General features: G+C 43.9%; 1 protein-coding gene across 2 annotated transcripts; it reads right to left on the reverse strand.

The window, feature by feature from the left end:
* Positions 1-635: 635 nt before the first annotated feature.
* SLC18A1 (solute carrier family 18 member A1) lies at positions 636-25,381 on the reverse strand. Of its 2 annotated transcripts, XM_036314085.1 has the most exons (16): positions 25,185-25,381; positions 22,858-23,099; positions 20,580-20,943; positions 19,931-19,989; positions 17,533-17,616; positions 16,342-16,434; positions 14,645-14,734; positions 14,371-14,414; positions 11,340-11,400; positions 11,165-11,260; positions 5,871-5,949; positions 4,873-4,924; positions 3,560-3,623; positions 2,945-3,064; positions 2,609-2,742; positions 1,672-1,785 (listed from the first exon to the last, which is right to left on the reverse strand). In XM_036314085.1, exons 2-16 carry the CDS (start codon positions 22,979-22,981, stop codon positions 1,672-1,674), a joined length of 1,578 nt encoding a protein of 525 aa, XP_036169978.1. In that variant the 5' UTR covers positions 22,982-23,099; positions 25,185-25,381. The 2 variants fall into 2 exon arrangements, with proteins under 2 accessions (XP_036169977.1, XP_036169978.1); XM_036314084.1 differs by lacking the exon at positions 25,185-25,381 and having other exon boundaries at positions 636-1,785; positions 22,858-22,981.
* Between the last annotated feature and the right edge of the window lie 876 nt (positions 25,382-26,257).

Genomic DNA, 26,257 nt, shown 5'->3' on the forward strand with positions numbered 1-26,257 from the left:
GCGGTGACCCATTCTCAGTGCCCCGGACCCCTCCAACCCCCGACCCACTCCCCTTTTGCACAGCAGTCACAGGGGCCTCCACTCAGCCTGCATCTGTAGTTACAGCTTACATATTTTGACAAATGATTTCCTAATTTTATCATTAAGCTCCTTCAAAATGAGACAAGTATCATCCTGACTAAATGACGATATAAGCACATGGACTTTGCATATCAAGCGACTCTAGTTAATGCCACCCCCCTAAAAACATATCCATAAACCAGTCATCCATTGTCCAGGTGATAAGATTCACTGAGGTTCAGCTTGAATGTGTTCAGATGAGTTGGAGCTTGTACTGACCCCACCAAACTCCTACACAGGTGTGCAATAATCAGAGCCAGGCAGCATGCCACAGTCAAGCCTGAACACCCCAGGCTGATACCCAGGCACCCTGCAGCCTGCACCTGTGGGTCTTCCCATTGCTGCCTCTGCCTCCATCTCGCTATTATTCCCCACCCAGACCATGAGCATCCCTGTCTCTTGTACATGAAGAGAGTGGACACTAACTTACAGTATTGCCCATTGTTACACTGTGCATAACCCGTTTGACCAAAAAAATGGGAAGCTACTTAAGAGCGAGTGTCATGTCTCCCATCTCTTTTTTTTCTTTATTGATTAAGGTATTACATACGTGTCCTTGAAACCCCATTGCTCAATAATTGTTTTTTAAAAAGTAGCAAAAAGTCAAAATGTTTACAGTACCAAATGTATTTGCCCACAGGTTTTCTTTGCTATAAAAGAGCATCCAGGTTACCATGTCGGAATGACGCAATAACACATTCATCAACAAGTGTGAACAATGCCTCATGAGGATCCTCAGGAAAGAATTAGGAAATCCACCATTGGAAGGGTTTTAGGGCAGCTGCTCTGTACTTATTCCCATGAAATCTTGGGAACAGTAGGTAGTTTTCTGTCCTCCTATTTTTATTTCTCAGAGTCTAAGAGGTTTAGGGAAGGTGGAAGTCCACAGAGGGAACAGCGAGAATGCCCAGTAACTCAAGCGTAAGAGACACAGGCTCTTTCCCTTCCATGTGGTAATGAAAAAAAGAGTCCTCCATTCACTGAGGAAAAAGGCACATTAGCAGCTGTAGGCTCTGCCACAGGGAAAACACTACAAATCCGGCCAAAGATTTCCCAGGTTGGCAACTTTGCAGCAGTACCACGTTGAGGAAGCTTTCTCAACTTAGCCGGAAAAACTGGGGGAGGGACAGAGCACGGAGCCCCGTGCCAAAGAAAACCAGACAGCAGATGAAATGGGTTTGCCAGTCACCCCACTGGTTTCAGGGGCACCCTGTGCTCTTTGCTGCCTCCAGGAAATGAGTCACACCTTGCAGAACCGGTCATCGTGCAGGTTTAATCAGCCTCCCAGAAGCCTAGCAGAAAGCATCCCTCTGTCCTCCCAAAAAAGATGGGCCACCTGAGGCATCGAAGTGAGAGGGAGAGCTGTGGGTTGCACGGGTGAGGAGAGAACCTGGGCTGCATCCAGGGGAGGGAGGTCGAGAGACACCAGGGGAGAGGGAAATGAAGCCTACTGAGCGGTCCACGGTGATCTAGTTCCAAGGAAAGAGGTGATCATTGAGGTCTGAGCCTCAGAGACCCACATGTGACAGGCTCAGGGACCACCTTCTGCTGCTACTCCTCACTGCCAGGCTCCTCATCGCTGTCCTCCCCCAGTGGAAATGCCCTCACGGACTTCTGGACTGCATGCATCCGGGTCTCCATTGGGCATTCCTGGCTCAGAATTGCCTGCAGCAAGAGGCAGGAAGAGAAATCACTGAACATCTTTACTCAGTCTCCTCATTCCCATCCCAGCTAGTTCATCCAAGTCTAGGATTGCTCAGGAAAGACTCAAGGAACAAGCATAGGACCCTCTTTCTGCTTCATGTACATGCCAGGCCTCCCAAGGCACCTAGCTGTAGCAACCCTAGTCAAGGTAAACATTTGTTACCTTGTAATTGAATCCTAATAGGACGGTAGTGCAGGCTACAGCTAGTGCAGGCCCCCGCCCAATCAGACCTTTCTTCTATTGCTCCTTTGAGCAGACACCACATCCATCCCTAACCCACCCGTGCCCTCAGGGTGCTCATACTTCAATAAGAGGAAAGTATCTTATCAACGAAAATCATATGTGGTGGTTCTCTCCCCTAAGGTTTTGACAGTTTGAGATGACCTGGTAAGGATCATGGTAGACACAAATGAATAAATGAATGAACCCAGTGAAATTCTATCCATTTTAGGGAGATAATGTGGTAATTCATGTTTTGCTAGTAACTACATCAACTATAAAATGCCTTTGATGGTCCCTGCTCCCAACTCTTTGCAACCTTCCCATTTTCCTTGTTTACGTAGGACCCTGCTTACCTGCCTGGTGTAAGAGAGGAAGTGGTTATGTAGGGAAGGGAAAATAAGGAAGTCCACAAAGGAAAGATAAAGATGAAAAGGAGATCAGAACACTTGGCAAAGCAGAGGAACGATTAAACCAGGAGGAAGTAAGAGCACAGAGTGAAAAGGAATGAGAGAGACATGGAAAGAAACAAGATTGTTTTTAGCAGTTGTCAGAGCCCCTTACAAGCTTCTCCTCTCTGGCTGGGGGCCTCCTCAGGTAGCAGCAGAGAGGAGCATAGATGATGTTGATGACTCCGATGATGACCATGAGCCAGGGGAAACCGATAGCATGCACAATGGCACCCCCAGTGGATGGGCCTGTGAGAGATAAGTCAAAGTCACCAGTGTTTATTGAAGATACCAGGTGAGGATCAGCAGGTGACCCAGAGGATGCCCCAGGGTCAAATGTCTCCAGAACCCTGGGAGGATCAGTCTCCCAGCTCCACTTCCCCGGTAAACAGTGGGAAAGGGAGACGGGGCACCAGGTCCTGGGTGCTCCCCTCTCCCCTCACCAACTTACCTATAGCAAAGCCCATGCAAAAGGCCACATCAGCGATGGCATAGACACTCCCATACACGGAGGTGTGGCGCAGGTCCACCAGGTGTCCCATGATGGGCATCATAGAGGAATCCACCATGCCTGTGGCCAGAGCAAACAGAATACATTCTGCCAGCAATACCCCCAGGCCCCTCCCTGTCTGTGCATCTTCCCTTCCCCTCCTCCCTTTAGTCCACTTCCTTAGCCTGCTGTCCCCCTACTCAACATGACACCCATTCCAGGTAGGAATATGAGCCCATCTCTCCATACCCCTGCCAGCTGCCCTCCTCATCCCTCTACCTGTCCATAGACCTCCTCTGGTGTGACCCAAAGCCAACATTTAGATTCTTCTTATTTCCTTTAAGACAGTGGTTCTCAACCTTCTGGCCCTTTAAATACAGTTCCTCATGTTGTGACCCAACCATAAAATTATTTTCGTTGCTACCTCATAACTGTAATGTTGCTAGTGTTATGAATCGTAATGTAAATATCTGATATGCAGGATGTTCTTAGGCGACCCCTGTGAAAGGGTCGTTCGACAGCCAAAGGGGTCGCGACCCACAGGTTGAGAACCACTGCTTTAAGGGCACTTCTTACCTATGGCAAAGCCAAGCCCTGCATTGGGACCAATGAGGCCAAAAATATTACGAGCCAGAGGAACCTGCGGTAGGAAAAGAGGAAGAGTTCGTCAGGAGTCCAGCTGGGTCACGTGCAGGCAGCGCAACAAAGCGTTTTCCCATGATATGCACTCACGTGCTCTGCCACGTATGCCACCTGTTTGGATTCTCACACTTCCTATGAAGACGACTCTTTACCTCCATTTTAAAGATATGAACACTAGACTGTTTGATCTGTCCAAAGTTACAGAGCTAACAAGGGGCAAGATCCATGGTGAACCTCAGATTCAACTGCTTTATCTCATAACAATGGTCCTTTTCTGTTGCATGGATGTTGCATGGATTCTTCCTCCCTGCTCTCTGCCCCCTCCACCCAAGCACACACTTCTATCCTCATTCTTCACTGAATGGAGTTCCTCTCATTTCTGTTAGCAACATCATCCAAGCCTTAACTTGGTAGCCACTGGAGCAAGAAAGAGAGGAGATACAAACAAGCCTGTGAAGCTCATTCTCTCACCCTCCCTGACATCCATGGAAGCCTTCCTTTCCTCTTCTGCTGGTTCATTACCTTCCTCCCTGGGTACCTGTCACCCAAACTTGCTATTTCAACACACTCACCCCTCAGAGGGTTTAATGTATCGTTTTGATATTAATGGCTGATAATAACTTTGGGAAAGATTCCTCAAGGGGTATTTATATTTTATTAATAATATTGGCTAAGATTCACTGGGGCTCACTATATGCCAGACACTGCTATGGTCTATGTGGATTGCCTTGGCAACCCTGTAAGTGTGCTTATGGTCTCCATTGTGAAGAGGAGACAATAACAGCTTAGAGAGCTTGAAGGGACTCTTGAAAATGGAAAAGCCCTTCTTTCTTTCCTTTTCTATCTAATATTCTAGTCCTGGAGGCTGAGGTACAGATAATGGCTCACCTAGTGGCTTATGGGGTTCTGTCAAGATGGGATGAATAAATGAAGCCATAAAATACACCATCTTACTGGCCCCAGAAATAGATACCAACATGTATTGCTTCATATGCCCATACACAGAGCCTCAGACTTCCGTCTCCAACCCTCCCACTGCCCTCTCCCTCTACTTCCTTACCTATCTTTAATGGGATGCCTGGTGGCATCTCTTTCGGTGCTAAATTCCTACTTAGGCAGAAATGGCCTTTCTGACAGTCCTTGCCAAGTCCACCCTCTGCTCATTTTAAAGGAAAGTGGTGTTTAAATTTCTTGGTGTCTCTCTCTTTCTTTCTCTGTCTGTCCCAACTAGACCTTATTATACTTACACAAAGCAAGCTGGTACCTACTACCACCATGCCAATCAGGGAGCAAAGCCATCTGGGAAAAAAGAGCTGTCATTAAATGATGCCAAAAGGAGAGATCCCTTCCACCTGCCACCTCATCACCACCGCACTGGCTAGTCCTACCACTCCTAATTCCAGAACCCAGTAGGATGTCAGAAGATGAATGCATCTGTACATGACCAGATTGTATCCAGGTGAGCCCTTTTTCTGTCCTTTCCTTCCCCCATCTCTTTCCCCCATCTCTATGCATGCTTTTTTTTCCATATAGAAGCAGAGGACGTAATGGTAACATTCTCCCTTCCTGTAGAAGGGGAACCAGTTGACTGAGAAGGCACTGGCCCTTGGAAGTAACTTGATTCTTGCTGTTTCCCAATTCAGACAGCCACTCCTGTATTCATATTTCATTTGGTCTTCACGATCCATCTCAGAAACCACATACCACCCCCCCCCCAAAAAAAAACACAACCAAACTTCTTTCATTCTCTGATTTCTCTGTTTTTAAAAGTTATTTTAAAAATCTTTATACTGCACTACAAAGATAAAATTAAAGCTATTCTCACTATTATGGAGGAATAGGATCCAGACTGATACCTCTTAGTCCTCAACCCTTAGTGGCCTCTGTGGGCTTCATGGAACACAGTTTGGAAACACTGACCCAGAGAACTGCTTTTTTTCATACCTGTTCTCTGTGGGGTTATTTTATCTTTTCAATTGGACAATAAACATCTGGAAAGTAAAGATTGCCCCTCAAATATTCACTGCCTCTTCTACAGCAACCAGCTCAGGACCTTCCTTTCTCCTTACGGCTCTCACCACCTAATCAGCCCCATGCTCACAGTGGGCATTTTTTTGTCTGTGTGTACTTGTACTAAACTTTCAACCTCAGGGAAGTTGTTCATCATCTCATGTGCAGGAACATCCTCAAAAGTCTGTCCTACCTTACATTTCTCTTGTTCTTCCCAGATACCCCATCTACGTACCGACCCATCTTGTTGGCCAACACACCAAAGAGGTTGGTGCCAATGAGATAGGAGACGCTGGCAGGCAGGAAAGCTAGACCTGTAGAAAGACACAGGTCAGCATTTCAGGACATGCCCCACTTACTCTAAAACACCTTATTTTCTGTAATACAGTGAAGTCTCCAGATTTCCTTCAAGGATTGCAAACCAGTTTGATTTGTGGGTGGGAGATCCTTGTGCAAACCTAGAGCAGATGACATAGGGTCCCACACCTCTGCATTCCTCAGGAGCAGGATTTTAATACATTTAATGTACCAGCCCTAATGAGCCTTCTCATGTATCAAATACCCTTGGTTATCAGTATAAGAACATGAGCTTTAGAGAAAGACATAAATATTTCCTAGGAAGTGAAATTCCTGCCTTATAATCAAGGCTCAACAGGACAGTGCACACAGCCCACACAGGGGTACACCTAGAGTGCCCAGCTCAGGTGATGGACAGGCTTAGTCACTAGTCCTATAGGACATCTACTACACAAGGCTACTCTACCAATTCAAAGAGACATAGAAGATCTACCTATTAAATAGAAACAAACACAGGAAAACAGCCAAAATGTGGAGGCAAAACAACAGACAAAAACACAAACATATTGCAAATGAAAGAACAGAAGAAATCACCAGAAAAAGAACTAAATGAAATGGAAGCAAGCAAACTACCAGATACAGAGTTCAAAACAATGGTTATAAGGATGTTCACAAAACTTAATGAGAACTTTAAGAAATTTAGTGAGAACATCAACCACATAAAAAAGGGCCAGTCATAAATGAAGGATACACTAAATGAAATGAAGAATAATTTACAGAGAATCAATAGTAGAGAATGTCAAGAATCAAATCAGCAATTTAGAATATGAGGAAGCAAAAAAACACCCAATTAGAAGAGCAAAAGTATGAATATAGTGTAAGGAGCCTCTGGGACAACTTCAAGCATACCAACATTTGCATCATGGAGGTGCTGGAAGAAGAAGAAGAAATTGAAAACGAAATGATAATGACAGAAAACTTCCCTTAACTGGTGAAAGAAATAGACATGCAAGCCCAGGAAGCTCAGAGTTCTGAACAAGATGAACCCAAAGAAGCCCACACCAAGACACATCATAATTAAAGTGCCAAAAGTTAAAGACAAAGAAAGAACCCTAAGAGCAGCAAGAGAGAAGCAGTTAGTTACCTACAAGAAAGGGCCCATACCACTGTCAGCTGATTTCTCAACTGATACTCTGCAGGCCAAAAGGGAGTGGCAAGAAATATGCAGTGATGAAAAGCAAGGACCTATAACCAACATTCTTTATCCAGCAAAGCTATCATTTAGAATTGAAATCAGATAAAGATCTTCTCACATAAGAAAAAGCTAAAGGAACTCATCACCACCAAACAAGTATTACATGAAATGTTAAAGGGTCTTGAAGAAGAAGAAGAAAAAGAAGAAGAAATAAAAATATGAACAATAAAATGGCAATAAATACATATCTGTCAATAATTGAATATAAAAATAAACAAACAAGGGACCCAATGAACAAAATAAACTAATGAATAAAATAGAACCAGAGGCATGGAAATTGGAACAGATTGATGAATCACAGAGGGGAGGGGGAGGGGAGCAGAAAGAGATTAACCAAAGAGTTCATATGCATAAGTGCATTAACCATGGACACAGACAATAGAGGGGTGAAGGCCTGGGGCAGCGGGTATTGTGTGAAGGGGGGCAATGGGGAGATAATTGGGGGTACATCTGTAATATTTTCAACAATAATGATTTTTTTAAAAAGAAGTCACTATACAGAGAAGTGAAGGTATTTTGCAGGTGGAGTCAGTGGAATTTTCTGTTGGATTGGGGACAGGCATAGGAGTGGGGGAAAGAGAAACATCAAGGATGACCTACGTTTTTGCCCTAATGAATTGGGTGGCTAGAGACTGGAGATGAAGAAAGAGCTTGGAGGGACCATGAAAGGCTTGAAAGACTATAAGATGTCCAACTGGAGACATAAGGCAGTTGGGCACACAAGTCTAGAGTTCTGCAGAAAGATCCTCAACACAGATACGTTCCACTAACTGGTTTATGCATGGTTCCTACAGCCATGGGTATTAGAGTACCTAAGCAGGGAATATGGAAGGGGATAACTGGACTGCTTAGAATGGAGATTTCAGAGGTGATACAATTAATGATGTTGTCAATGTCAAGATTACACGAAGGTTTGGTTGAGGTTGATTGGAGAGGAGAAAAAGATCATTTCAAAAGAGTAAAATTAAATATCAGAGATTATCCACCTGGTTACTGAAGTCACCAGAAACAGCGACAGGAGTAGAGATAAAAAAGAAAACGAGCCCAGTGAATGAGAAGGGGTAAGTGAGGGGTTGGTGGATGATTGAAGTGAAGAGGGGCGGGTGGTATAACTTAACGACATGATCTTCAAAGGAGTTGGGAGAGATGATTCAGAAGCAGCAAAGGAGGAACATGAGCTTGCACCAAAGGGCTGCATGAAACAACGTTCTCAGGAAACATCCAGGTCCCAGTTAGGGCAAGGAGATGTGGGATGTGTATGGAGAAGAGGCTGAGGGTACTGGGACCTTGCCCACGACAGAGTGTTCCATAAGGCACAGGGTTTGGGAGGGCAATGGGAAATTGGAACAGAATAAGAAACCTCTGAATTATTGGGATAATATTAATTCCTATTAGATAGGCTGGCTGAGAGGCTTAGATGACACGATGCCTAGCAACCATTTTGCGTAGCTCCTGGCACAGGTTAAGTACCCTCTGAGCACTGGCCTTGCTTAGTATCATCTGTTGAGAAATAGCGTCAGGACTTGGACCCAGGCCTTCTCACTCCAACTCCAGGTGTTTCTACCACCCACACCTCCAATGTGGCAGCCAGATGGCTCTGGCACAAGGGGCTACCTGCAATCAGCTGTGTGAGTTTCCGTGGGCCTTGCCAGCCTCTCGGCCTCTCTGTACCGAGAGGAAACGTGCTGCCTAATAGAAGCTGTCATGACGATGACTATTAAACCCAAAGTCAACAATTCACCACATATGGGCGGATGGCTTGTTTGCTTTTAATATTCTCTTCTGCGGGTGGAAGTGAAGTATACTTCACTGGATTTGTCTAGTCAACCTGTGCAGCATGGCAATCTGTTTCAAACTGTACCCACTTGTTTATGTTTAATTGCTTAAAAAAAATTAGAAGTTATAACTACTCAACTGTTTACCTGATTGTCTGGAATCAAGTTCCCCTAGGAAGCCTCCTAGATCATCCTCTTACTGTCATTTTAAATGGTGTGAAACTTTCTGAATGATATTTTCCTCAATCAGAGTGGCTTGTTCTTTATTTAGGGCCTGGAAATGGCTCGCATTTCAGTGACTTCTTGTACAAAACAGGTATTCCAGACTGTATGTCCACAGACACACATAGATTTTTCATTGCACATCTTCAAGGGGTGGGGATTATACACAGTTGTGATTATCAAAGTGCTTTAAACAAAAACAATTATGAAAACAGTAATGATTTTGATTCACTGAGTATATCCTATATTCCATACATGGTGCGATTCCTTTTAGAATTCATAGATTCATTTAATCCTGAAAACAACTCATTCTCTGAAGGAAAAGCTGCTCCATTTTTATAAATAAAAAGAGTGGAATTCACAAGAGGTTAGGAAACTTCTCCAAGGTCACAACCAGTAAGTGGCTACCAGGATTCAAACCCAGGCAGCCTGTCTCCAAAGCCGGAGTATTTCTCCCGCTCCCTCGGTGAGAGCAGCAGGCACGTGGGACATTAGAGTGCTCAGTCACGGACGACAATCCCTCCCGAAGCCTCGTCTCCTTTCCTCCCAGCACTGAGAGGTGATCTGCATTTAGAGCCATATTTTTCAGTGTGGTCACCGAGGCCCTGTCAGCATCACCCGGAAACTGGCTAGGCATGCAAACTTGTTTCACTGAATTGCTGGGTGGGGCTTCCATATCTGAGTTTCAACAAGCTTTCCGGGCAGTTTGATAAAGACAGCCCTGAGGAAGGCTGTCAAGGGTGGGGGAGACAAAGCCTCCTTGAGCTCTGACACTGTGACAGCCTGGCCTGCAAGGGGGACCCGGAACCCACCCTGTGCACTTCCTGGGGTCTCACCTGCCACTCTGCCTCTCCCACAGAGAGGCAACAGTGCTGCCTAATGGAAACTACTGTGCCGATTACAATTAAGCCCAAAGTCAACAATTCACCGGTCACTGACAGATGCTGGTTTGCTTTTAATATTCTCTCTTTTGAGTACGGAAGGCTGGAGAAGGGTTATTTTGAGCTGTGGTTCCCACCTGCACAGCCAGAACCTCAGGTCAGGGATGCTGGTTGGCACCAAGCACTGACTAACTCAATTAATTGTCATGGTCAGAGGCAGCTGCAGCCCAGAAAAATTCAATTTGGGGCTGGAAGCCTTGCTTAGAATCGTCCCCTAAAAAATTAGATTTAGTGCTTTTTATTGCAGGCTGAGCCATATCAGGTCCTTATCGGCTTCCCCTCTGGCCCCATATGCCTCTCCTCCCTGCAGTGACTGAGCGATTTGCACGTAGACTTCTCTGTCCCTGTCCTCAGGCTTCCTGGAAAGGGCCAGACCCTCCTCAGATGAGTCACAAGGACATCTCTCCATGGAGCAGAGGAGGCTGCAGACTTCTCTCCTGGGCCCAGCGCTCTCCACTGGGGTACAGAGCCCAGCACCTTCCCTAGGTGAGGGCTACAGAACAACATTTCCATAAGTTCCTTTTCAGAGGTGAAAAGGTAGCAAAAAAAAGTAATGCGGGCAAAGGAGAGTTGAAGCGAGAAAATATGGATGGTAGTGGGGGTGCATATTAATGTTCTACGGTGCACAACTGCCATTTATTCCTCAAATTACCCTTGAACTAGATAGTATTCTGATGCCTATTTTAGAGATGAGAAAAATGATGCTCAGAAAGTTTCTGTGACTTGCGCAGTTTGCATAGCCAACCAATAGAAATGAAAATCTAGGTCCTCTGACTAGAAATCATAAATGGTTCTACCACACAGGAAGTAGCTGCTCTACAGCCCTGTCAGCCCCTCCCACCCTGTCCTTCTTGGGCCACTTCTTGGAGGCACTACCCACCCAATCAGGCTTGATTTACAGGTGTGAATGGGCAGGTCATTCTCTGAAGGAAGCACATGACCCTGAAGACCTGGACCTAGTGATGCTTCTCTAATACCTGAGAAAGAGCCGTGGCACACACTTCTGTTCAAGCCTGAGTTGGGGACCAAGGCCACTTACCCAGCTGCCACTCAGGGGAACACATGGTCTGCATCATCCAGATGGGCAGTGTGGGCTCCAGCATGGCCACTCCCATGTTGGCAAAGCAGAGGGAGCCTGGGGAGGACAGTTCTGTGAGCCACATGGCCCTGAAGCCCAGGCTCTCCCAACCCAAGGGGGAATACTGTCAACTTACCTGAAGCCACCAGGATATAAGGGTCTTTGAGAAGTGTAAGGAGCGGAGTCCCCTTGGCACTCTGAGAACATGGACAATAAAACTCCATTTGGTTGGTATATAAATTTCTCCTATTTCCACAGAATCTGAGAATGTACTGACCTGGAGTTAGCACAGACCCCACAGGGTCAGGGCTCAGCCCCTCAAGGCTGCCCCAACTTTAGATGCCAATCACAAGTAGTGGGTTCCCAGGTTACCCACACTTTGGCCTGACTTGGCAACAAATTCAGGGTATTTAGAACAAATTTTCCCATAATTTTTGCATTCTTTTCTTCTCTTCCCTTCTTCCTGGTTTGATATGGATTTCCCAGCGCCATCTTTGGCTTGGAATCAGACAAATACCAACTCCGATACTTAACTGTGACAGAATGACAGTCTGTAAGGATGCTCTTGGGGGAGAGGTTGCCTGGATGGCCTCTAAGGTCTTCTCTAGCTCTGGGATGTTATAACCATGAATGTGCAGATCCCAAAGTCATTGTCTCCTTCCTGGTTCTTTTGCCACAACTTGTGTATTAAATATCTATATTAAACTCATGACTATATATGTATATATAAACTTAGTGCATGAATATATGTAGTTATATATATATATGCATATATATATCTATATATCTATGTCTATCTATATCTATATCTATATCTATATCTATATCTATATCTATATCTATATCTATATCTATATCTATATACTAGAGGCCTGGTGCATGACATTCATGTACTTGAGGGGCGGGGGGAAGGGGGTTCCTCAGCCTGGCCTGCATCCTCTTGCAGTCTGGGACCCCTTGAGGGATGTCTGACTGTTGGCTTAGGCCTGCTCCCCATGGGCCTAAGCCAGCAGTGTGGGGAGTGGGCCTAAGCTGGCAGTCGGCCATCCCCCAAGGGGTCCTTAGCGCTGCTGCAGAGGTGGGAGAGGCTCCCGCCACTGCTGCAGCACTCACCAGCCATGAGCCCGGCTTCTGGCTGAGCAGCGCTCCCCTGTGGGAGCGCACTGACCATCAGGGGGAAGCTCCTGCATTGAGCATCTGCCCCCTGGTGGTCGGTGCGTGTCATAGCAACCGGTTGTTCTGCCTTTTGGTCGATTTGCATATTAGGGTTTTATTATATAGGATGGAGATTTATATATATAGTCACATACTGCTTAACAACAGGGATACAGCTTAAGAAATGTGAATAGGCAATTCTGTATTTGTGCGAACATCACGGAGTGCACTTACACACACCTAGATGGTATAGCCTACTGCACACCTAGGGTATGTGGTATAGCCAGTGTAGCTTCTCGTCTACAAGCATGTATAGCAAGCATGTGAAACTTGTGGCCTGTGGGCCGCATGCCGCCCACAACAAATATTTTTGTGGCCCAGCCAATATAATGGTATGTAAGAAACATTTTAATAAAAGTTTTGTAACTTAATTTTTACAATATCCTGTTCTCATAATTATTAATAATGAACTATAATGTTTGCTAATGACTGATTACTATAATCGTGTAGCATTCATTTCCCTTAGCGCAGGTGCACCATATCTTTCCAGTGAATATTTTAGCAGCTGATTGCCATGTCATTAGTCTTGTACTGACTTGTTTGGTGTGTTTTAGAGAACAAGAAAAAAAGGTTTATTTGCATTATGCTTATTAATTTGTACAGTTATTCAGTGTCTGGTAAGTTAATGTTCAAGAAAAAAATATTAATTTTTATTAAAATGTTCTATTATTTTATGTTAATGATTACTCTTTTATTTCATCTTTTTGTATTCAGCATGTCTCTATCGAAATAAACCTACATTTCTATGAAAATTGAAACTTTTGTTTTTTTGCGGCCCACATGAACTTAAACCTTGTTTATTTGGCCCATGTTAGCCTTTGAGTTTGACATGCTTGCAGTGCATATTACTATACAAAACAACATGAAATTAAATCAAGCACAAGAGAAAATTATGCAAACATGAGACACAGTAAGCATGAGACATATGAGGCCACTAATGGTGTACACCAATCCCCTTTTTTATAAGTAGAAAGAGCACACTATAAAATAATGATGAATAGTATAATATAGTAAGTACATAAACCAGTAACATAATTGTTTATTATCATTATCCTAATGTACTGCACATAATTTTATGTGCTATACTTTTATACAGCTGGCAGCCCAGTAGGATTTTTGTTTTTGTTTTTGTTTTTGTTCATTGTCACCTAAGGATATTTTTCCATTGATTTTTAGGGATATTTTGCATTCTTTTCTTCTCTTCCCTTCTTCCTGGTTTGATATGGATTTCCCAGAGCCATCTTTGGCTTGGAGTGGAAGAATGGAAGAGAGAGGGAAAGACAGAGAGAAACATCAATGTGAGAGAAACACATTGATTGGTTGCCTCCTGCACGAGACCTGACCAGGGCCCAGGTCTGCAACCAAGGTACGTGCCCTTGACTGGAATCAAACCCAGGACCCTTTGGTCCGCAGGCCATGCTCTATCTACTCAACCAAACCGGCTAGGGCCCATTAGGTTTGTTTACATCACAAATACGAGTGATACATGGTGCTATAACATTACCATGGCTATACTGTCTGAACAGCTACAAGGTTGTTAAGCAATAGGAATTTTTTGGCTCTGTTATAATCTTAAGAGACCATCATGGTATGTGCAGTCTGTTGTTGACCAAACAATTGTTATGTGATGCATGGCTGTATATATGTATGTGCGTGTGTATGTGCGTGCATGTGTGTGTGTGTGAGTGTGTGTGTACTTCAAAAAGTTTCTTTGATTGTTCATAAGGCCCTCCCTCAACCTTTGTCCAATATCAAGCCAGACTCCAACACCATCTCCCACACTACCTTAATTACAACCCTATTTGGGAATCAAAGTACAATTCTCACTTCCCCTGACTCCATTTCCCTTCATCTTTCTTCTTGTAATTTGACAGGGATGGTCTAGGGACGCCTGGGTCACCACCTCAGTCATCCTATAAATCTCTTGGCAATAGAGCTTGGTGTCTACTTACCTCCGGAGAGAATTTGGAAGGCTGTAAAATACAAAACTGGAGTGCTAAGAAGGAAAGAGGGAAAGAGACAGTTCAGTTTACCCACTGATTTGTTGGATGCTCCAATCACAGCCACATTGCTCTCACTCTGTCACATATTGATCTAACTCCCTAAATTTCTCCCTTCTTTCCTAGTCCCCAATCCATTCAAACACGTCAAAACTGACACCACAGCACAATGCGTTCCCAACCTGACCGGGGCTATCACCTGCCCAGGCCTCTTATGGTGACTCACCTCCATCCAGCAGTGCCAGGAAGGCCAGGATGAGGAAGGGTGCAGACTTCCCAACAAACTCATACATCACACTTCCGAAGGGAGCTCCCACTGGAAAGGCAAAGCAGGGAGACTGCAGAGGTGAGGGCCAGTTCCCAGCCAGCGTGACTTGCCCACATGGCCCCAGTGAGTGTGTACCGAAGGCCTACTAGCGGCTGAGCTTCGCACGAGATCTGGGGATTCAGAGATGAAGAAGACCTGGTTCCAAGGTCTTTACATTTTAGTGGAGAAAATGAGCATGGTGGTGAACAGAAGGGAGGTGGGTGCGGAGGCGAAAGGGCACCCATATAATTAGAACGTGGTAAAAACTAAAGTTCAACAGTAAAGGCTGCAGCTACAAAGTGCTGTGAGAGCGCAGTGTAGTGAGTTCAGGAAGCCACATGGGCTTTGTCAGGCGCATAAATACTGGTGGGGAAGAATCGTGTGTGAAGAGCACAGAAGTGTCAGAAAAGGGAGTGTGGTTGGAAAAGAAATAGAAGAGAGTCAGTTCTACTAGAATATGAGCATTTGGGAGAGGAAGAGTAGAGTTGGGAAGGTTGAAGCCCAATAGTTAAGGGCCCTGTATATCCAGATAAAGCATCTACTAGGCCCTGAAAGCCAGGGAGAAACATCAGTGCTTTTTAGAAGGGGAGAAATAGCGCCAGCTCTGGGCTTGGGAGCTTTTTCTGGAGCACCTTGGAGGAAGGAGACTGTGTAAGAGGTCAGGCAGGAGGCTGGTGCCTCATTCCAACTGAGACATGATGAGGAGCTGACTGAGGAAGTGGCTGTAGAGAATACAGTGGGCGTATTCATTTGGGAGTGAGAGGAAAGAAAGGAGACGGGATGCAGCAGCTTCAGCTTGGGTGTTTGGGTCGGTGGGTACTAACCAAGAGCAGGGCTTTTGTTCCATCTCTTCCCTGTGGTGGTAGAGGATGGGTGTGAGCCAGGGAAGAGACTTTTAGTGTTTTCTCCCTAATTAGCTTGTAAGCTCCTACAGGGCTGGAACCGTGTCTGAGGTTTCTTACCTAGAGCCCCTCTGGGCTAGCATTGGCATTGTGGTTGGCATGTAGTAAGTGCTCAGTAAAAGTGTGTGGTTTGTTGGACTGGTCAATTAAACCTTAACAGGGATGAACTTCAAAGAAAGGACAGCCTTATGGCTTGCAGCTTGGGAGTCAAGCCTGGAAAATCTGCATCTGTATCCTGGCTCCGGCATTCCCTGGCTGTATGACCTTGGATGGTTATCTAAACGTTCCTATTCTCAACTCTACATTGTGGCAATCATTCCTCCTTCAGAGCACGGTGGTGAGAATTGAAGGAGGTTACGTCTGTAATGCATTTAGTACAAAATCTGACAAAGAGCATGTTCTCATGTTGAAAGCTGGCCATGTGTGGAAGCAGAGGTGAGGCAGTGGCTGCTGACATGGGGAGATTCACTCCCTTGACTAGACTAGGTTTCTGAACCATTCCCAGGCCCTGAAGAGCTATTCAGCTTCTTAAGGGGAAAGGGATTTCACCTTTCCAGGGCTAACTTTCAGAAGGACTCAAAACATGATTGGACAGAAAAAGAAGGAAAATATTGTCTTCCATGACCGTAGGATCGCCTGCCTCCTGGAGCCATCTTCAGAGAGTCTGCAGTCTCCACCCTTGTGAACCTAGATCTGGGGCCAGATGCCACTTACCCAGCACTCCCAAAGCCAGGCCCCCCAAGGCGATTCCCATGGCACGGCCTCTCTCATAGTCATCAGTGTAGACACTTGCCAGCATCCCAAGACCTGAAGGAGGCGACAGATGGAGTGAATATGCAGGAGTTTTCTGTCTGCCTTCTCACAGCGTCCATGGCCTTCACCCTGATATATCTTCAAGGATCATCTTAGCTTGGGTTTCAGCTTGAGGGGTTTTGCAACACTTAATCCATAGTATTTACAAATATTTCCCCGCTGCTCCCCCAAACTCCCACATTGCTCATTCCCTCTGTTCACAATATTGTGGGAAGTGCAAGTCTCTGAGAAGGGAACACAGACTACCATTGTCCCATGACACTGCATTTCATATCATGCTATGATTTCCTAGCACATTTCCCTGAATGAATAGATATGGACTAGAGTCCAGTGATGGCGAACCTATGACACGTGTGTCAGAGGTGACACGCGAACTCATTTTTTTTGGTTGATTTTTCTTTGTTAAATGGCATTTAAATATATAAAATAAATATCAAAAATATAAATCTTTGTTTTACTATGGTTGCAAATATCAAACAATTTCTATATGTGACACAGCACCAGAGTTAAGCTAGGGTTTTTCAAAATGCTGACACGCCGAGCTCAAAAGGTTCTGGCCATCACTGGACTAGACCAAGGAAGGGAACGCATTTGAACACAGAGCACTGCTCTACTCAACGGGGGTGCCCAAGGAAAAAGAGGACAGTGCCAAGGGCCTGGACAAGAGCGTGGGCTGGGCTCTCACGTCCCTTCCCTCATGTGTAAAGTGGCAAAGGATTACATGAATATTGTATTTGATAACACTTGGCAAACTGTGCTGGCATCACTGGTGGTATGAACATTACTGTCCCTATTAAGTGGTAAGAGGGAACAGAGAAAAGGCCACAGAGTGGCATTAAGTAAAAGCCTGGCCTACTTCATGGTTTTACCTCGGGCTTGCTTTGACCTGAACTAGCTGCATCTAACATTACCAAAGGGAGTTATGTCAGCCTGAGGAATTAATGGGCACTGCTGGCAACACTATAATTACCTTGTTTTTGAATCATAATTTCTGCCTTCTAGGATATTTTCTTTAATTTTTTTCATATAAATCATCTTACGCTGATAAACAAGGTGGTGTGCGCATGCATGTGTATGAGATGTCAGTGTTACCTGCAACAGATGAAAATGAAGATCCAATGCCTTGAAGGGCTCGAGCCACAAAGAGCAGGGTGTAGGTACCAGCAAAAGCAAACACTGGACAAAGAGCACAGCAAGAATACTCTAGTTAGCAAACCGCCTTTGTCCCCTGGCCACCAGAAAACCTGCCCGTGATATTACGAAGATGAGCCATTATGCATTTGTTTTAATAAAGCATGCTTTCTGCTCCCTGTTCTTGGAGTTGTCTTTCTAACCTCTCACCCTTGATCAGGATCGCATTTTAATTGGCATGAGACTGAGACACCACAAAAGCATAAATCGATTCACCACATGTTAGATGGAAGCTGGGTTTCCACATTTCCAAAGCCCAACATCCAACATTCTGTCCCCTGGAATCACGGTTGTCTACCAAGTCCAATGCCCAGGGCTGGGAACTTGTCCTTAGGCCCTACTTCTGGATCATCCATATGCAACACCTGGATCTGACTTTTGCCACTTTGGGGCCCCACTGGGTCATCTGAAGGATGGAATAAAAAGCTATGTGTACTTGAAGGGCCACAAGCGATGGGTAGATGTTAAAGTAATATCTTTCTAATCAATCAGATCTGTTCCCTTACCTTATACTGCAACACTGAGTATACAGCTGTGCTAACTAAGCTCTTAGCAGATGTGAACTAAAGATACATTCAGTTCAGGCCCTTGAAGAGACTCAGTCTATTAGAGACTAACACACACAAAACTGAGAACCAAATAGAAATATGTTATCAAAAACTAAATTATAGGGTGTTGGTGGTAAGGCTGGTAATTGCAGACATGTCTCACTCCAGTTTCAGGGCAAAGCCCCCGAAAGACAGAAAACTCCTTCCCAGAGTGTCTGCATCAGCAGAACTGAAATCCCTTTGCCCATTCATTACAGTTGTCTTCCCTTGTTTGATGTCTTATAAACTCCTTACTCCTTCCCGACATGATCGCACTGTCTACAAACATGCACACACTTGGTCTCTCCTTCCCTGGCCTCCAGGGCCCTCTCCCAGGCCTTCTGATTTCCAATCTGTTCAAGGTCGGTTCTTCCTATATTCTTTACAAAAAAATTTTTTTATTACTCTTACCTCATCTCCGACCAATCAGCTCCTAGCATGACCCTGAGCCCCCTAACCCATGGTGTCTTGTGACTTTGCCCGATATAACTGTACCCTACATGCCATCAGAAAGTTTGGGCCTTTGAGCATTAGCTTCCTGTCCTCCTGGGTGGTGCGCCCTTCATAATAAAATAGCCAATATTTCTCCCCTGCAGTTCTCAGTGTTTAGGGTTTGGCTCTCTCACACTGGGTGGACAAACTCTTTCTGTTCAGTAAGAACATCATAACGTCCTGGGGAACTAGAAACCATCAGTGACTTTTGCCATCAACTTTTGTGGAATGAATTATGTCTCATTTGATGAAACAGAGTAAATCATTCATGTTTAATGTACTGGTTAGTGTAGGCTGAGCCCCTAGAAGTTCAATAAACATGTCTAACTCAAATATCCTCATTTTCTTTGATTCAGCTAGAATTGTCTTAAATAAACTTAAGACAGAGCTTCATCCAGCTCCTGCACTTTGCAGCCTTCCCCCTGAATGAGACAAACTCCTGTTAAGATAGGAGTCAAGCCCGGTGCTGGGAGGGAAGAACAACTGAGGAGAAGCAATGAAAAGGCGGGAAAGTAACAGAAAGGTGGTAAGAAAAACCGGAGGAATAAGAACACCTGTGGTTCGGTCAGAGAGTCAGCAGTGGGTCCATAGGCTGCCTTCCCCGCATGAACCCCACTTCATTCATTCCTGCTTATTTTAATTCTCAGGGTCAATTTCCAGACATTTTTTTTTCACTTACTGCTCTTATTCCATCTATATTTTATTAGGAACATTTATTGGTTACTGGATGAACTATTTGTCTTTCTCTTGTTTCTTTAGCAAATTGACTTTCCTGAGTTAGAACATTTCCTGACCTTTAATGTTCTTATTTGAAGGCGGCAGACTTTGGGGACTTTTCCAATTGCTCTCTTCCAATTTAGATTCTTCGTTAGTAGTCATTTACCTTTGCATATCAAAATAATATGACCTCTTCCCAAAGACGCAAGGTTTGTTCTGAACTCACCCAAGGGATTACACACACACTATAACATACACAGTAAAACAGCCTTCACAGTTTTCCCCAGCTAAAGAAAGTGAAGTAACTTCTATAGCAGAATATACAAATTCCAACCAGACTGAGTTGCCATTATTGCTCTATTCTCCATACCAGAAGGTGCAAAGCATTTAAATCAGTATCAGAGGCTACTTAGCTAGCTTGACCCTGCTGTCTTCACTGCAGTGCATGTGATAAAATCAAAGGTAATCAGTGAAGGGAAGAAACGAGGAAGCAAATTACTTACTAACTGTGGAGAGAAACATGATAACAAAGCCAGCAAACATGGGAATGTGATATCCAATCCTAAAAGGGAATTAAAAATAAAAAGATACAGTTCCAGTAGGCATCCATATACTTGGACTATATATTTCCATGTAATTGGGAAGAGAAATTCATTTATTTGAGTGCAGGTGTAGAGACTGGATATGACATGTGAATGCACATAAGCAAATAAACAAACATGAAAAATTTCCCATAGACCAGGGCCAAAATTTTCTTTTCCAGAAAGGATAGCCTAGTCAGAGTGTATACCCCTTTGAAAAATCAGGTAATCCCAAGCACAACTTGCTAAGAAGCTAGTTCTCTAGCTTACAATAGGCCTGTTCCATTCCCATCCCTGTCTTATAGGAGCCAAGTTCTAGGACTCTAAAATAAACATCAATGGCATACTTCTCTCCATGGTTCCCTTCTTGGTACTCTAGTCATTACATCACTAAGAAAATCAGAAGCCCATGGCATTTCATCAACACCAACCATTGGGGTAACCAGTTTTTCTAACAGCTGACTCTCCTGGGGTGCAGACAAGAGAGTTTCCTTCTTTCTCCCTTCTAACCGCCTTTAGGATGCCTTAGCCCATTCTCTTATTCCTTAGCCCCCGAGCACCCCGGAGATACCTGTTGGTGAGAGGCCCCACGAATGGGTTGACCAGAAGCTGCATCACAGCCTTTGAAGCAAACAGAAGCCCGACTCGGATGTTCTCTTCCTCCAAGAACTCTGAGTGCTGCAGGCAGTTGTTTTTCTGGGATGAGATGGCCCCTGTGACTGGAGGGGCGATGGTGCCAGAAGTGGCATTTGTCCAGGCTGTGGCACTGGGCACACTTTCTTCAACAGCCAAGGTGTTGTTATCAAAGAAGGAAAAGATAGTGGAAAAGGCCGGAGAAGTGAGGGCGTGCCGGGAAGTTGTGGCGGTGCCCAGGTGCAGAGACGTGTTGACTTCTTTGAATTCTCTGGCATACAGGAAGGTGGGCACAATGGGCACTGAAAGTCAAGAAGGACAAGTGGTGAGGGCTAAGGACACATTGCCTTTTTACCATTAGTGGGTCCAGGGTCATTGCTATGAGGTTCAGTTTCATGCTCAAGGCAGGTGTCTAAGTGACATGATTTGACTCCCAATAACAGATTGTGTCCACCCACATTATAACATTAGCTAAAGTACCTGGATCTCAACCCACATTATACTATTAGCTAAAGTACCTGGATCTCAACCATCATACAGTTGGTCCTCATCATTCATAGATTCCATATTGGCTAATTCACCTACTGGCTACAATTTATTTGTGACCACAAAGTCAATCCTCGCAGAGCTGTCATGAGATTTCTCGGACATGCGTGCAGAGAGCGGGGAAAATTTTGCGTCACCAGATGCTGACTTTCCCAGCTGAGGCTGGACTAGGCGGGCCCTGCCTTTTTCCTCCAGCTCTCATGCAGAGGTGGCAGAGCATGGAGGCAGGAGGAGCGGGCCAGTGCAGGGCAAGAAGCCCTGGCTCAGGGGCAGGTGGACAGGGCTTCAACCCCAACTCTTGCCCCTGTGAGTGAGGTGTCCTCAGACAAGGCACCTAACAATCCAGGCCTTGTTTTCTCTTTTGTAAAGAAAATAGGAAACAGACTTACAGATACAGAGAACAAACTGATGGTTGGCCCGTGGGAGGGAGCTTGGGGGGCTGGGTGAAAAAACGTGAAGGGATTAAGAAGTACAAACTGGTAGTTACAGAATAGTCCTGGGGATGTAAAATATAGCATGGGGAATATAATCAATAATATTGTAATAACTATGTATAATGCCAGGTGACTAAACTTAGAGAGGGGTCACTTCGTAAATTATATAAATGTCCAATCACTTGGAAATAATATAATATTAAATGTCAACTGTACCTAAAACATTTAAAAAGTTAAAAAAAAAATAGAATTGCTCAGCAGGTGTGGCTCAGTGGTTGAGCGTTGACCCATGCACCAGGAGGCCACTGGTTCGATTCTGGTCAGGGCACATGCCCGGATCTCAGGCTCGATCCCCAGTAGGGGCCGTGCAGGAGGCAGTTGATTAATGTTCTCTCTCATTGATATTTCTACTTCTCTCTCTCCCCCTCTCCCTTCATCTCTCTCCAAAATCAATAAAAATGTATTGTTGTGTGTGTTTTTTTTTTAAAAAAAAACAACAAAACACAGACTACCAGGATGGGTGTTTTTAGGATTTAAGATTATAATCTATATGGGATGTGTGTGTGTATAGTTCCCCTATGAGCAATGATTCAGTGTTGGCTAAATTCAGTCTTTGCAGCAACTTTAGAGAGCAGAACTACCACATATCGAGAACTGACTATATTGGGTTAATGATTTGTCTCAGAAAGATTCTTGTTTCAAAGCAGATATTTTACCCAAGAGGGGCAACACGTTAGCACTCGTTTAGACACTGGCATAGCCAAACGTAAAGATGAATAACTACCAACTAAAAAAAGCAAGACTCTGAAGGAATGAACTACCAGAAAGATGGGTTTTGATACGAAGCTGGATATCCATGTAAAGTGTGCTATTTTGGTGGAGCAGAAGCTGGGAAGGCACCAGTGAGAAGGGGCTCATTGTCCCAGAGGCCACTTGGAGTCATTAGCACCCTGGGAAGATGGCATGGGGAGGAAGTAATGCCAGTTCGGGCTCCAGTCAATCTTTTTTGGTCAGATAACTCTCTGAATCTCCTTATCTTTGAACCCCTGGAGCTTTCAGCAATGGTTGGCAAGCTTCAGACTCCATTTCCTGCTGTCTCCTCCAGTTCCCAGAAACCTCTGGGCCCTTTCAAGCGTGAAAGGAAACATTCTCAAGTCCATTCACTGCTGAAAGCTAGAGGGGTGGGTACTGCTGGGCCCAGAGCAAAGTCCCCCGACACCAAGACCCCAGACGTACCGACCACAGTAAGCAGCGTGTTGTCCAGGAGCAGAGCCACAAACACAACCACCAGCACCAGCTTCCGGGACTCTCTCTCCTCCTGCAGCCAGTGCTGAGGGGCATCCAAGACAGCCCTGAGCATGGTGAGGACGGGGCTGAGGGTCTTCTCCTCCGGCTTCTTAGGAAGGTCCTGTTACACCTGCAGCTCTTCAGCAGCCTTCACAGTAGAGGGGGAAGTCTGCCCAGACCAGTGATACTCACTAGTAAATAAAAAGGACAGAGTTGCAGGAATTTGGAAACTTTTCCATGCCTGTCTCTATTCACTTTTTTTTTTTTTTAAATCCTCACTCAAAGATATGTTTATTGATGTTTAGAGGGAGGAAGGGAGAGAGAGATAGAGAAACATTGATTTGGGAGAGATCGGCATAGATCGGTTGCTTCCCGTACATGCCCCAACGGGGAATCGAACTCGCAACCCAGGTATGTGCCCTGACTGGGAATAGAACCTGCCACCTGCCATCTTATCCTTTTGGTGTATAGGAGGACGCTCCAACCAACTGAGCCACCTGATCAGAGCTCTGTCCACAACTTAGACAGCTTAATACCCCGCTTGGTTCCCAGAGGGCCTGCCAAGCACTGCTTACCAGTTTTTCATACTGGAATTCTACCCAGCATAGGATGAGGATTCTTGAAATCACCTCGCTGTTTCCTACGTGTCAGACACCTGCCTATCACTTCCATGATCACATCATACCTAAGGACTACTTACACTATTACTTACGCAATCTTTTCCTCCAAATCCACTTAAAATAACAAACTGAAATGCTTGTTTTAAAAAATAACCTTATGTGCCATGCCAAAACCAAATTATGGTCTGTCTCTACGTATCTCACAAAAATGTCTCATGGGCCACAAGTGTGACTCATGCTGCCGACTGAGAAACACTGACCTAGACCAACACTTTCCTCTCACAGGTGAGAAATCTGAGACTTGAAGCTGGGAGGTTTGTCTCAGGTCACACAATTGGTTGTCGAACTAGAATGAAATCCAAACTTTTTAACTTGTAGGCATGTACCCCACCACCTTCCTTTGCTCTGTGGTACTAGAAGTACTCTTATCCTTTAGTTTAAGCTATACATCCCTGCTCAGAATGATGTGTAACTCCGTGTAAATAAAATATTAACATTCATGATTAGTTTTCTATTTAGGATTTCATGTCATCATTAGTGAGCATTAAGTAACAGCATTTTGTTAAACTATTATTTTGTTAAGTAACAGGAGAGAGAGAGAGAGAGGTTACCCTAAGCAAAGATGCAGTGGGCTGTACAGTTTTCAGGTGATAACAGTTTCTGGGAATTATTTTCTTTTCTTTTATATGGCTTCTGTTATGGTATAAACAATACCAATCATATAAATTTTAAAATAGATTACTGCCATGAAATGCATCAGGCTCTAATGATTGGATATCCTTTTATTTGATAACTCTACTTCTAAGAATGTATCCTAAGGAAATGATCAGAAGTGCAGTCCAAAATTTAGGTTTAAAGTGACAAATTGCTGAATTATTTATATAATATAAATGAAACATTTTAATGGACATATAGAAACAGATCTTAAAATAATGTTTTCAAACAATTTCAATGACTTAGAAAATACTCTTAATATGATGTTAAGTTTTAAAATGGATACTAAACTGTATTTATAGTTTGACTTCAGTTATATAAGAAATTGATTTGCACATTTTTAAAAGACTAGAAAGATACATACCCAAATGTCAGCTATTATAATTGATGCTTAAATTATCTTCTTTTTATTTTTTTCTGTAATTTCTAAATGTTTTATTATTTATTATTTTCATAATACAAAAAGTAAATAACGTTAAATGTTTATCACTGGGATTCAATAGTCAGCCTCCAGTGTTGGAAGTATCCCAAGTACTGAGTTACTCTGTTCTGTTCTAAGATCAGGGCTGGAAGAAGAGCATTATCCACACCACAGCTCTAAGCAACCAAGCGGTCTCCACTGAACCAAATCCCGTTAAGAATCAACCAGAAAATGCATGCAATCACTTAAGATCCTGTATAAACAAGGCATTTTTAAATACAAATTTAGTTAGAATTTGTAAGGAAGGAAATAAAGAGGCTAAAAGGAAAGCAAAAGAACACTAAAAGACGTACTATGGCTCAAAATATGTACTCTAAGATTAAACCCAAAAATACCAACAAACAAAACCAAACCAGGCATTTGCTAACTAATTAGTAGTACACTTCACTTTAGAATAAAAATTCTCTTTTGAGAGACACAAATACAAGGAAGGATTAAAATTGTCCAGAGAAATTTCTTACCATAGAGCCCATCTTATGTGAGGTACTCAACGAGATATTGGCAGCTGTTAGCAGTTCAGCAGGGACTGTTCTCTGAACGTGGATGTGGTGATGGATTTATTGCCAGCTGTTATCTGAGGAAGCCAAGCTTGCCCTTTGTCCACAAAAATTTAATTGGAACCTCCAGCAGGTTTCATTCAGACCCTTAGCTCCCTGCGTCAGAGGCAGGAAAGCAGGACTGGAGAGGAGAAAGGGAGAAGAGAAATTAGCCTAAGCAAAGATGCACTGGGCTGCACTGTTTTTCTCTGTGCTTATCTATCATCAAACTCTTTAACTCTTGCCTGAGTCTGAATACAAATTGGAGGACAAAATGGAACCAGAATGCAATTCCTGCCCCTTGCTACTTAGTCAAAGAGTCTCCCGTGCTCCCAATTGCTTTCTGGAAAGAAACAAATCTTAGAACACCCAAGGGACCAAAGAAAATAAATATTTAATAATCTATACATGTTGTTCTCAAGCCATAAAAATCCAACATCCTTGGCCTCGTAAAGTCATAGATTGTGTACTAGCATCCCAATATTATCCCAATGTCTGGCCTACAGTAGCCTCTAGTAAACATTTCTTTTTTTTTCTGTACATATAAAATTTATTTTTTATTCAGTCCATTCTCTTAAAATAAAATCCTGACCATAAAATTTCCCTATGAATATCTTTTACATTTTTATTTTTTATCTTTATTGTTGAAAGTATTACATATGTCCCCTTTTCCCCCCATTGACCTCTCCTGATGTGTTTCTGTTGAGAAATCAGTTGATAGTCTAATGTGAGATCCCTTGTAGGTGACTTTCTGTCTCTCTCTTGGAGCCTTTAAGATTCTTTCTTTGTCTTTTATGTTTGCCAATTTAATTATGATGTATCTTGGTGTAGGTCTTTTTGGATTCATCTTGATTGGGACCTTCTTGCTTCCTGTACTTGTGTGACTTTTTTCTTCCCCAAGTCAGGGACATTTTCTGTCATTATTTCTTCAAACAGGTTTTCTATTCTTTGCTCAGCTTCCTCGCCTTCTAGCACTCCTATTATGTGGATGTTGTTTC

The sequence above is a fragment of the Myotis myotis genome, unplaced genomic scaffold (assembly GCF_014108235.1).
Source record: "Myotis myotis isolate mMyoMyo1 unplaced genomic scaffold, mMyoMyo1.p scaffold_m19_p_6, whole genome shotgun sequence".
NCBI classification, from domain to species: domain Eukaryota; kingdom Metazoa; phylum Chordata; class Mammalia; order Chiroptera; family Vespertilionidae; genus Myotis; species Myotis myotis.